The sequence below is a fragment of the Tenrec ecaudatus genome, chromosome 2, assembly GCF_050624435.1.
Source record: "Tenrec ecaudatus isolate mTenEca1 chromosome 2, mTenEca1.hap1, whole genome shotgun sequence".
In the NCBI taxonomy this organism is placed as follows: Eukaryota; Metazoa; Chordata; class Mammalia; order Afrosoricida; family Tenrecidae; genus Tenrec; species Tenrec ecaudatus.
Window position 1 is genome coordinate 148,516,033 of NC_134531.1, and position 12,016 is coordinate 148,528,048.

The following is a 12,016-nucleotide window of genomic DNA, read 5'->3' on the forward strand; positions in this document are numbered from 1 at the left end:
AAGCCCTATGAGGGACGAGGAGGAGAAAATACCATCCCTTGCCCTGAGGGAGAGAACTAGGGAGACTAGACTTAACCAAATGAAGTCATTTAATAAGAGGACAACATATAATTACTGCTAAATTGGGTGGTACACAATGAAGTGCTACAGGAATTGGGGGAAGCAGACAGCAGCGAGGCCCCAAATAGTTGGGGGAATCTTCACTGAGTTGGTGGGGTTGGGCTAAGCCTTAGAGAATGAGCAAACTGGACGCAGTGGGTTAAAAGAAGACAGTATACGGGAGTTCCAAAAAGCTCGTGGGGAAAAAAAAAAAACTTGTGGGGAAAATGGAATTTTTCCATGAAGTGTTTTGAAGGCACTTGGTACAAAAATACCAAGGACAGAGCTGAACCTACACTGTTTATCTGCCCCCAATATTAAAGCAAGGATATTTCTGTGTAGGTTCTCAATATTCAAACCCCAGAGTCTATGTTTCCTCAGTTCAGTGTGCCTTTCTCCCTTCATCTAGCAAACTCTGTCTCCCCCCTTCCCCCCACCGCAGCCACTTCTCTGCATTCTTCTCTGGCACCTACTTAGCCCATCATTCATGCTTCGATTGGACTACTCTATTTGCCTACTCACCTCCTCCATCATGGCAATTAATCACAACTTACATTCATTAAGTGGCTCTTCCTCTGTGCCATGAACTATGTCAAACATATTCAATCTGTTATCTTAGTTAAGCCTCACAACAATTCCATGAGTTATCTTCCCGCCCTTCCCCCCACCCGGGCTTAGCGAGGTTAAGTAACCTGATCGAGAGCACAGGGCTAAGAAATAATAAAGCTGGGATTCAACCCCCAACTTGTTGGACTCCAGAGCCCCCTCCGAAACCCTGCACCAACTAACTGTTCAGAGACCACAAATGCTCCCTATTCGTCTGTCCTCTATCTGGCTCAGAGATTCACGTGGAACAAATCAATGCAACTTTCACATCGTATGCCGTTGTTGTGGGAGATCGAATCATTTCAGACTCCAAGTGACCCTTTGGGCTGAGCGGAGCAGAACAGCCCCAGAGGATTTCACATCTGGGCTGACATCTTTAGGAAAGCTTATCGTCAGGCGCGACAGGCACGTGTAAGCGCCACCTCCGGTCGCAAACCTACATTTGAATTTGAATGGGAGCGCCCTCAGGTCAGAATCAAGGGTGGTGAAAGAGGAAACATTGTCAAGCAAAAGCATGGGCATCCAAGGTTAGCTGGGTCTGCAGATCGGGGCTGGATTAAGTGGGGTGCCCCTCCCTGTGTGTATTTTCAAGCGCCACAGCCTGCCAGCGCTGGAAGGACCGTTGGAGACCATCGATCTGGCCCTGCTGAGGCGCAGATTGAGGATCCCCGACTTCGCTAGCCCTGCGCAGGGGTCCCGCGGTCGCCTGCCCGCATCAATCAGGCGCGGCCTGGGGCCCGGAAGCTGACGGTCGGCCTCGGCTCGGCTCCTCCGCAGCCAGGCGTTCACTCCACCTCAAGCCCGGGGCCTGAAGAAGGCTGCTGCTCCTCCCGGCCCCACGGAGACAGCAAGGTCCTCTGGCTCCACCGAGGCCGCTCCGCCCTGGTTCTCCACCGCCCGGCTTCCGAGGCGGCTCAGCGGAGCCACCTGCGCGCTCCCTATATTCTTGCAGGGAAGGGAAAGTGGGAAACTGGGCCCGCACCCCACGTCCTAGCCGGAGTTCACCCTCCTCCCTACCCCGCCCCCTCGCGTCCGCCCCGAGAGTCCTACACTCGCCACTTCCTCTGGCGCGGCCTCCTTCCGTTCGCGCTCCTTTCTGATTGGCTGGCCGCGAGCTTCCGACGGGACTCGGCCACGCGAGACGCCCCCACGGCCGCTGCAGCCGCCGCCCGTGGCTCGGCCGCGTCCTTCCGCGGCGCGCTCTCAGTGGCGCTGGGGAAGCCATGTGGCGCCTCCCGGGACTCCTGGGCCGCGGTGAGGGGCACGGGAGCAGCGGGCGGGCCACGGGACCGAGCCAGGCCGGCGGTGGGCGGAGCTAGAGCCGGGAAAGACAGGGCCCTAAAAGGGGCGGAGCGACAGCCGGGAACTCAGAGGCCATTGGATGTGAGACGTGGGTGACCCTCGGGAGGAGGGGCGGAGTTTAGACTCCCGGATCTGGAGGGTGGAGCTAATAGGAAGAGGGTGGGGCTCTTGCTAGCGCGGGACTGGGCGGTGATTCGTTTTCTTGTGCTTGAGGTCGCTATGGGTCGGAACTGGACGACAGCTAACTACAACGAACATTGCCAGGGGGAGGAGTCAAGTGTCAGCCGATGGCAGGAGGAGCCAATGAAAGAGTAGGCTTCGAGGGGTACTGAGTAGGAGGAGCCAGTAGGAAGACAGGCTGGGTTTGGAGACCTAGTGCCCCCACACTGGATGGGCCAATGAGCACGAAGGGCTTGCCACTTTACAACTGTGGTTGTCAGGACAAGCGGAGCATCAGAGCCCCTGGGGAGCTTTTACTAACTATAGGGGCTCCACATTGAGCGAGGCAGATGTCCTGGGCTTGGAAGTGAGTGGTACCCTAGATTCTCCAGGTGATTCCCACAGCATCCTTGTTTAAGGACCACTGCTTGGCTTGCTTCGGCGTGGCTGGGTCAGGGTAGTGATGCTGGATGATGGAGCTGAAGGAAAGGCTGGAATTGTCTGCCCTCCATCCTGCTTCTGTGGAGGTGACCGATCCTTTTCTGTTCACAGCTCTTCATCTACTGCCAAGACGATGGGAGTTGAACCCCAGGTCCACAAGGCCAAATGTGCCTCAGGCTACTTCCTCCAGCTTGCTGGTCCCTGTACCCAGCCTTGATAGGTGAGCCACTGCCCTTCCCACTCCTTCCCTGGCCGCCTCCTGCCCCTGTTCCAGGCCAAAACTGACCGTCTCTATTGTGTTTCTCTAGCTCAGGCTCCTGTGGTGCAGGCCCAGACACAAGCAAGGGCCAAAGGACCCATGGATGGAAAGATGCCTTCCAGTGGAAGTCTGCTCAAGCCTCCCCAAACACCCTGTGGAATGCCTTATCATGGGTAATTCTTCTTCAGCCCTGCCCTGCTTCTGCTTGGAAGTAAGGCCTAGCTAAGCAGTTCTCATAACACATCCTGGGGATGAGGTTGCTTTCCTGTTTGGCTGAGTCCACACTGAGTCTTTTTGGGAACTGGGCCTGGATCCCAGGGCCACTGAAACCTCTCCTCAGCTCTCTCATTGCCCCTTGAAAGAACCTGTGAATGTGGGATTCCCACTGCTGGGGACACTTGTCTTTGCTCTTTACAAGGTCTCCTCTTCCTTTTGGCCTCGACCCACACGTTCCTCATATGCCCTGGACAAGCCAGAGCTTCTGTCTCTGTGGCCTTATGCATAATGTGTAATTGTTGTATTTCTTTTCTGTGTACTTGGCTTTTGTCTTCTCGTAAAATCCATAAGGCCAGAGACTCTCTTGGCTTGTTTGCTATTGTACACACAGTGCTCGCTGCAACAAATATGTTTTTGGCACACACAGGATGAAGCTGTCAGTGGGATAAAGACTAGCTCAGGCTTTTTGCAGAGCTACCAGAGAAGAGGCACCTTCTGTGTTAGCAAATCTGCACTGGCGAGCGAGCGAGAAAGAGAGAGAGAGAGAATGTGTGTGGTGGATTGGGGAGGTGGGCAGAGGAGGGGGTGTGCTAGGCTAGAGAAAAAGATTGAACCTGGTGCCCTCTTTCTGCATTTGTGCCTAAACCCCAGCTAACTACACTGCCTTTTTGTGTCTGCTTAGACCAGCGGTTCTCAACCTGTGGGTCGTGACCCTTTGGGGAGGTTGAACGACCCTTTTACAGGGGTCGCTAGATTCATAACAGTAGCAAAATGACAGTTGTGAAGTATCAACAAAAGTAATTTTACGGTTGGGGGGGGGGTCACCACAACATGAGGAACTGTATTAAAGGGTCGCGGCATTAGGAAGGTTGAGAACCGCTGGCTTAGACCATGGCTTCCCAAATGTATTTGGCCTGCCAACCTCCTTTTCAGGGGGGAAAAATTGCCCCCTGGGAATTAAAAACTTATGTTCTACAGCCCATGATCCAGGATAAAGTGTAGGGGAAACCCTGGCTTAGACTTCATTTATTCAGTCAGTTTTTCTTGCATTCATTCACTGGGCATTTATTAAGCTCCCAATTTATCCTAATAGGGGCCCCCGTGGTGCTCATTAAGCTGCTAACCCGAGGGACAGCAGTTTGGACCCACCAGCTGCTGTGTGAGAAAGAGGAGGCCTCCTGCTCCCGTCGAGATGTATATATAGCCTCCTGCTCCCGTAGAGATGTATATATAGCCTCCGCAACCCGCAGCGCAGTTCTACTCAGTCCTACAGGGGGCCATGATTGTGTTGACTCGATGGCACTGAGTTTGGTTTTATGGGTTTGGTTTATCTTAATAGGAGCCCTGGTGTTACAGTAGTCAAGTGCTCACCTGATAGCTAAAAACTTGGTGGTTCGAATCCACCTAGAAGTTCTGCAGGAGAAAGGTTTGATGATCTGTACCTGTAAAGACTGAAAACTCAAAACCAAACTCACCACCATCAAGTCACTTCTGATCCATAGCGTAGCGCCCCGGTACGACACGGTAAAACTGTGGTTTCCGAGGCTGCGACGCTCTCTGGGAACAGAAAACTCCATCATTCTCCCCACGAGCAGCTGGTGGTTTTGAACTGTTGGCCTTTTGCTTAGCAGCCCAACATGTAACCTCTACACCACCAGGGTTGTAGCCTAGGGAATCTTACGGGGAAGTTCTACTCTGACACAAGGGGTCACTGTGAGTCAAAAATTGATTGGATAGCAACTGACCACAACCAAAATCTTACTTCACTCTGCAGAAAGGGATTCTGCCCACATGGTGTTTAGAGACCAACAGGAGAGCCAGACCCTAGAGGAATAATTATAGAGATGACTATGTACGTACGTGCCAGTGTGGTCAGGGCTCCAGAGGATAAGCTCGAGTCCTGTCCGAGTGGTGGGGGAGTCACTCGAGCCAGGAATTAGGAAAAGCTCCTCTTCTTGAGAAAGGGATAGTTGAGCTGTGAGCCAGAGACAAGTCTAGGGGAGTGGACTGCCGACTGTGCCCCCATGTGTTGCCTTCCCCAGGGCACCCTGGCTGTGCTGGCCCTGCAGCTGGCGAGGCAGGTCCACTTCCAGGCGTCCCTGCCAGGAGCACCGCAGCGAGTGGAGTCCTGCTCTTGGCGCCGTCCCCTGGATCACTTCCTGTCATCTCCCTTGTGGCAGCCGAGCTCCAGTGAGTTCTCAGTCCTGGGGGCAGGAGGGCTGGGCTGGGAGGAAGCCTCTCTGGACACACCTCAGGAAAAGAGCCATCAGCAGCTCCTTGCCTTTCCTTTCGAAGTCAGAGGAAGGGGAACGTGGAGAAGCCCTGTCCACCCAGGGTGTGGCCACACCTGCCCTCGGTGCCTCTCCATGCCCTTCCACAGGGATCCTGGCTACTCTAGATCCCAGCACGGCTGCCTGCCAACCCTTACCCATCTAGGTCATTCCTGCCCAGTCATTCAGTAACAAATGAGTAGTTATTGAGTGCCTACTATGTGCCTTGGGACAGAGATGAGATAGCCTAGCTCTGGAGTCAGATTACTAGGATTCAAGCCTCAGTGCGGCGATGTACTCATGCCCTTGGTCCAACCCTGCAACTTCCCTGTGCCTCGTGGCCTCATCTGTAAAACAAGCTAACCCGAGCACTCACCGCAGGGGAGTCCTGGTGGCCTAGTGGGCACGAGCTGGGCAGCGATCTGCAAGTTCAGCAGTTGAGACAACCAGCCACTCCGTGGGAGGGAGATGGGGTCTTCTATGTCTATAAAGAGTGACAGTCTTGGGAACCCACAGGGGCCGTTCTACCCCATCCTCCTGGGTCAGTATGAGTCGGCATCAACTCCAGGGCAGTGAGTGAGGACGTAGCACATCGGGTTCTTGGGAGGACTACGTACGTGGCACCAGCTCACTGTCATGCCCGCACCTGGTCAATGACTCAGTGGGTTTTTGGTCTTCTCATGATTGTTAGGAGGGTGATCCTTATCAGCACTCCATCAAAGACCCCTGCTGAGTGCTGGGGCTACCATACTAAATGAGGCAAATAACGCATCCACTCCTGGCCACTAGAATTCAAAGCAGAGGACCAATAAAGGGCATTTGGGTTGAGGATTGGAGATTAGTCTGCAAGTGGGTCTAGACCACTATGGATGGGAGCCAGCCAAGGAATTCGAGGAGGAGTATGAAAGCTGGGTCACATTTTTCTAACAAAGTCCTCTGTAGGACTCGGTCTGCCCCTTCCTGATCACTCTTGCTGGCTCTTTCCAGCACTGCGGAGGCACATCCTGCCCTGCCCGGAGGGCCCAGCCCCCAGGCACTCCAGCCACAGGGACCGCAGGCTCGGCCAGGAAGGGCCCTCGGCTCAGCCCAGCAGGCTCTCCTCACACAGCCCCCTGAGGGCAGCCAGTGCCCAGGATGCCTCTGAAGAAGGTGAGCCCCTACCTTAAGAATCCTCAGAAAGGGGTAGAGGGGAGAATTGGGCAAATAGACCCTTATACCTACATAGTTGCAGGTAAAGGAATTACCACTCCTGTGTGACCCCCTTTCTGGAGCCATACATCTGTTTGACACTTGGCAGTGAGCCTGGGTGGTGGGGCTGGGTGCTCTGCGGGAAGGGAAAAATAAGCCCCCTTGTTCATTTGCCCTGGCTGGGTGGTGGGCATTCTCCTTGCAGATCCCAGTGGATTTGGGTTTCCGCCTGCCAACAGTCACTTTGAGTCCAAGGCAAAGCCAGCCCAGCCGCAGACAACTGGGGACAAGCAGGTATTATCCGGATTTGGCCACGTGGATGCCCATAACCGTTCCCTGGGCAGCTGGCAATTCTGTGAATCCTCCCATAATGAGTCTTTGTCTTTTTTCTCAGGAGGGTGATAAATCAAAAGCTCTCTCCCTTGAGGAGTCAGTGGCTTCCATTCAGCAGCTCTTCCAGCTCAGTGTTGCCATTGCTTTCAACCTTCTGGGTAAGGAAGGGGACCAAGCCTCAGGCAGAGATGGGTGGGGACTGGGAAGAATATGGGGTAGGTTCAGTAGAATCCAGGGGGCAGTGGGATCAACAAGAGAGTATATTCTTTCCCAGGTTGGTCAGATCTGGTACTGTGGCTCAGTGGGTCAGACTCATTCACTGGCCTATTTCATTGTCAAGTTTGGCTATTCTTGTTCCTGCTCTTCTATCCATATTCCAGTTACCTGGGAGGGGAAGGTGGGGAAAAAACCGAAAGACTATGCCTTCCCTTGAAGGACCCAGGGTGGCATAGTAGGCTATGTGTGAGCTGCTGACCATATGGTTAGCAGTTGGAACCTGCCAGCTACTCCGCAGAAGAAAGATAAGGCTGCCAATTGTAAAGACTGACAGCTTCAGAATCCCACTAGGGCAGTTCTACTCTGTCCTACAGAGTCACTGTGAGTTAGCATCAGCTCAGTAGCAGTGAATTTTTGTGTGTGTGCATATCCTTTAAGGATATGACCTAGAAGTTGCACCAATTACTGTAGGCATAGCCAGTTGCAAAGAAGCCTGGGAAATGTAGTCCTTAACTAACTGATTATGTTCTGATTATCTGACAATTCTGCTGTGTTAAACTCAAACTCAATGTCATCAAATCAGTTCTGATTCATAGCAACCCTGGGGGACAGAGTAGAATTGCCTTGATGGGGTTCTGAGACTGTAGTTCTTTAGGAAAGCAGAAAGCCTCGTCTTTTCGCCTGCAGAGCAGCTGGTGGTTTTGAACCACTGACTTTGTGGTTATCAGTCCAGTGTTGGAAGGGGAAAATACGTCTTGGAGGATAACTAGCATTCTCTGCCACACTAAGGAAAGAGGAACTCCTGAGATTTGGAGAAGGAACTTTGGTGGCTGAATGGGTTCATGATTGGGCTGTCATCCGCAAGGTCAGCAGTTCAAACTCACCAGCTGCTGCTTTGGAGAAAGAAACATATAAAGATTTACAGTCTCAAAAACCTCATGGAACAGTTTTGTGTCCTAGAGGGTCACTCTGAGTGAGACTCGACTGGATGGGTTTGGTTTGAGATTGGGAGCAGGCCAAATAGGACATCTCACCCACATATTCAAGGAGCCCTGGGGTCACAGTTGTCAAGTCCTTGTTGCTAATTGAAAGGTTGGTGGTGTGAATGTACTCAGTCTCTCCTCAGGAGCACTCTCTGGCCCTCAGCTTCTGTGAAGATTAAAGCTGAGGAAACCCTATGGGGCAGGTCGGCTCCATCACAAGGTGTCACTATCGGCAATAGTCAACTCGAAGGCATCAAACGATGGCAATGATGACAGGCCACATCTGGATATTTCACATCCCCCACCCCCATTTGTCCTGCCTTGACTTGAGCTTCACTTGTGCTATGTAGACCCAGACTCCAAGGAGCATCTATCTAGTGGGAGTTACTGGGCAGGTAGCTAAGAAGTTGGAATTCATTCCAAATACATGTATCCAGCATTTCCCTTTTGTTAGGCCAAACCTCAGGGGCTGGGGATAGAGTGATTCATTAGACAAAGCCTTTGCATTCAGGGAGCTGACATTGTATTGAAGGAAGGGAAAATAATAAATTGGCAAACAATGAAACAGAATTTCACATGCAGGAAAGACCTGGCAAGCTCCTCCCATGAATATTACTGTCTAGAAAGCTCTATACGTCAATTCTGCTTTGTCACAGGGGGTTGCTACCAATCGAAATGGACTCGGTGGCATGTAATTACCCCGCCACCACCTTTGGGGAAAACAGTGCTGTGTTAGTCCAAGACGACTAGAGAAACAAATCCTGAGACACTGGTGTGTGTATGAGAGAGCTTTATATCAAACAGCAGTTGTATACTGAGAAACATCCAGCCCAGTCCAGATCAAGTCCGTAAGTCCAATATTAGCCCATATGTTCAATACCAGTTCATAACTTCCTCTTTAGACTCATACAGCCATGCAATGATGCCAAATGCAGGAAGATCACAAGCCAATGGATGGAAAGTCTTGTAGCTCCAGTGGCGGTAGAAGCATCTCAGTGCTGGCGTGGGTCTCCGTGTGGCTCCTCCGGCTCCAGGGCTCTGGCTCCATTAGCGTAGCTCCATGTGGCTTGTCATCAGGAATACGAAGCAGGGTCTGGCCTCCAGGGAGCTATTTCTCTCTGAGCGCCTCCAAATGAGGTCATCAAACTGCAATCTGATTGACAGGCTAAACTCCACCCCTTCATTCTTAATAGTCTCAAATTGACACCAGATTATTTAACTACCACAGGTGCTTAAAAGGTATATCAGATCCCTCTGTATTGATTCTTGAGACTGTGTGAAACTATGTCTCAAAATAAAAAATTGGACTTCAAAAAATATTTGGCTGATGTTACAGAGAAAATGAAACATTTCTGTGTTAGTGGCTGGGGCAACGAGCAAGTTTTGATGTAGAATGGCCTTACCGAAGATCCTGGTGCTAAATTCCAACTGACATAAAGGAGCCAGGCTGGGTGACTATCTGGAGAAAGAGGTAGCCGAGCAGAGTGAAGCACAAGCCCAAAGGCTTGATTTGAGTTTTGCTGCTTACGGTACAAAATAGCTTCGAGATCACCAGGAGATTGAAAGGAGATCAGAGAAGTAGGCAGGGGGATGGAGCAGGTGAGACCTTTCAACCAAGGTGAAGAGTGGATTTCCTAAGTGAGAAAGGTCTTTACGCTGGAGGGGGGAGAGGGGTCTGGTTCGTTTTCGTTTTCTCTCAAATCTCTGAGTACTTACTCTGTGGACAGTAGAGACGCCAGAGGGAATCAAGGAGACTGGGTGGGAGCTGGTACTGAGGACTCAGCACAGCACAGTAGAGGCTCGGCTTGGTTGGAGGCAGAGGAAACTTAGAAGAGCGCATGGGTCAAAATCGATTGATGAAGCCCGTGTGAGGAATGGCATGGAAGCCAGGTCGGGCCAGCAAGCCTTCCATCAGCAGGGGGGTAATTTCATGTGCCTCTGGCTGAATTGAACCTGACTTCTACCTCATTAACTCTTCGTGATGTTGATGGGCAGACAGGCCCTTCTGAGAATTTCCTTGCCCGTTCCTGCATTCATATATTCATTTTTTCCGCGAGGGTAGGCACTGTGGCAGAACACAAAGGGAGCATAAGCCATAATCAGATTTTGCATTTGTATAGCGCTCTCACCCTATGCAAAGTTATTTCTTCTAGAGTCTTTCTGCCTCTACCTCCAGGATTTTACAGTCTAATTGAGGAGACAAGGCTTGTACTCCCTCTCTTGCTTTTTTAATTACGATTTGGGGGAAAGTCTTCCGAGCAAATTGGCTTTCTACGGGCTTGTACTCTTGAAGCAGTGTAGTTCACAGCATAAGCCTTGGGTTATTCAGTGAGCACTGGAAGAGCATTAAAGCCCGAGTGTGGTATGAAGTTCCTGGGCAGAAGCGGATGCAGAAGGCCCGATGGTGGGGCACACAGAGCTACTCCCCAGGCAGGAGAACCTGCTGGAAAAAAGGCTTAGTGGGATGCTGTTGGCCTATGTTTTTCCTGATTTCCTTTTGGTTTGGGCAAGAAAAAAGAACCTGGACTTTGGAGTTAGATGTACCTGAGTTCAGGTCTCAGTCCTCTTGTATTGCCTCTCTCAGGGTTCTCCTTTTAAAGCGAGATTAGTGGCCCTACCTCCGTCCCATAGGGTTCATTGGTGGTAAGCAGCCCAAAGCCACTCTGAGTAACGTAAGCCCCAGGGACCCAGCAGGCTATGACAACGAGGGGACCTTAACATGTTCATGAAATTATAACAAGAGAATTTTCCCACAACCCCCCACATAGGACCTACATAGAATCCTCAGAGGCTGCTGTCAGAGTGAACCACAGCGGACGCCCCTTCCTGGGGAGAAGGTTCTCCTTGGTTCAGGAAGAGGGCAGGCCATCCCCCAAGGGACCAAGAGGAGGTGGGCCGGATCCCCGGAGGGCGGGCCCACTGAGATCTGTGGCTCACCAGGGAATCCGCAAGAGGGTAAATGGTGGCCGGTTCGGGTTGGGGTTTTTCCCTCTGGACTAACAGACTCAGAGGCTAGAAATGCACGCCAGGTGGCCAGGACAGAAAGGGAAGGCCGCAGCTTGGGTGCAGGCGAGGAGCCTGTGGACCTTGGGCTGGGCCTGTGGGGAATGTGCCAAGGGCACTGGAAACGTTTGTGGCCTGCGCTCTCTTACAGGGACAGAGAGCATAAGGAACGGGGACTACCCAACAGCCTTCTCTTACTTCCAAAAAGCTGCCCGCCATGGCTACAGCAAAGCACAGTACAACACGGGCTTGTGTCATGAACATGGCAGAGGCACGCCCCGAGACCTCAGCAAGGTACTGTACCCCCTCCAGGCTGCCTACAGTGAGCGCCAGTGGGTTGGTCAGGGAAGGCCTGCAAAGAGACTGAACTTCTAGGCAAGGGAACGTCCCTGTCTGGCTTACAGCTGGGCCCTCAGCATCCAGAAATGCACCTTGATGAGGTGATCTTTAAAAGAGCTACAAGGTAAGCACAGAGAGGTGGTAGATGCAGTGGTTCTCAACCTGTGGGTCGCGACCTCTTTTAGGGTCAAACAACCTTTTCACAGGGGTCGCCCGATTCATAGCTGTAGCAAAACGACAGTGATGAAGTAGCAATGAAAATAATGTCATGGTTGGGAGGGGTTCACCACAACATGAGGAACTGTCTGAAAGGGTCGCAGCATTAGGAAGGTAGAGAACCACCGTGTTAGAGAGAAGAATGCCTTTCTTCTGGCTGTATGTGAGGGCAGGAGCATGGAAAGAGCAAGGTCAAGTTCCCGCAAGGGAGACCCCAACACATGATGCGCTAGAGCTGTAGTCGTGGCTGGAAGAGACTTTTATTGTACAAGGGGGCCTCAAGAAATGTATGGGGAAAACCCTATTATCATTCTGTTTTTCCACAAATTTTTGAAGATTCCCCCCACCCCGTATATTGTGAAGTGAAAAAACAGGTTACAGAATAA

General features: G+C 51.8%; 1 protein-coding gene and 1 long non-coding RNA gene across 5 annotated transcripts in view; one reads left to right on the top strand and one right to left on the bottom strand.

Moving 5' to 3' along the window:
* LOC142439406 (uncharacterized) overlaps positions 1-2,038 on the bottom strand; it is a 15,368-nt gene extending 13,330 nt beyond the window's left edge. Inside the window, exon 1 of the long non-coding RNA XR_012782851.1 lies at positions 1,756-2,038. This is a non-coding gene — a long non-coding RNA (uncharacterized LOC142439406). The remainder of the gene's footprint in view (positions 1-1,755) is intronic.
* The window catches only part of DELE1 (DAP3 binding cell death enhancer 1), a 27,404-nt gene continuing 17,190 nt past the window's right edge, over positions 1,803-12,016 (top strand). For 3 of the 4 annotated variants that reach the window (XM_075541746.1, XM_075541745.1, XM_075541747.1), the window contains exons 1-8: positions 1,803-1,959; positions 2,719-2,827; positions 2,916-3,039; positions 5,125-5,272; positions 6,340-6,501; positions 6,746-6,834; positions 6,935-7,031; positions 11,227-11,369. In XM_075541746.1, coding sequence (XP_075397861.1) covers positions 1,929-1,959; positions 2,719-2,827; positions 2,916-3,039; positions 5,125-5,272; positions 6,340-6,501; positions 6,746-6,834; positions 6,935-7,031; positions 11,227-11,369 — 903 coding nt within the window. In that variant the 5' untranslated portion in view covers positions 1,803-1,928. The remainder of the gene's footprint in view (positions 1,960-2,718; positions 2,828-2,915; positions 3,040-5,124; positions 5,273-6,339; positions 6,502-6,745; positions 6,835-6,934; positions 7,032-11,226; positions 11,370-12,016) is intronic. The other variant, XM_075541744.1, reaches the window with a different exon arrangement.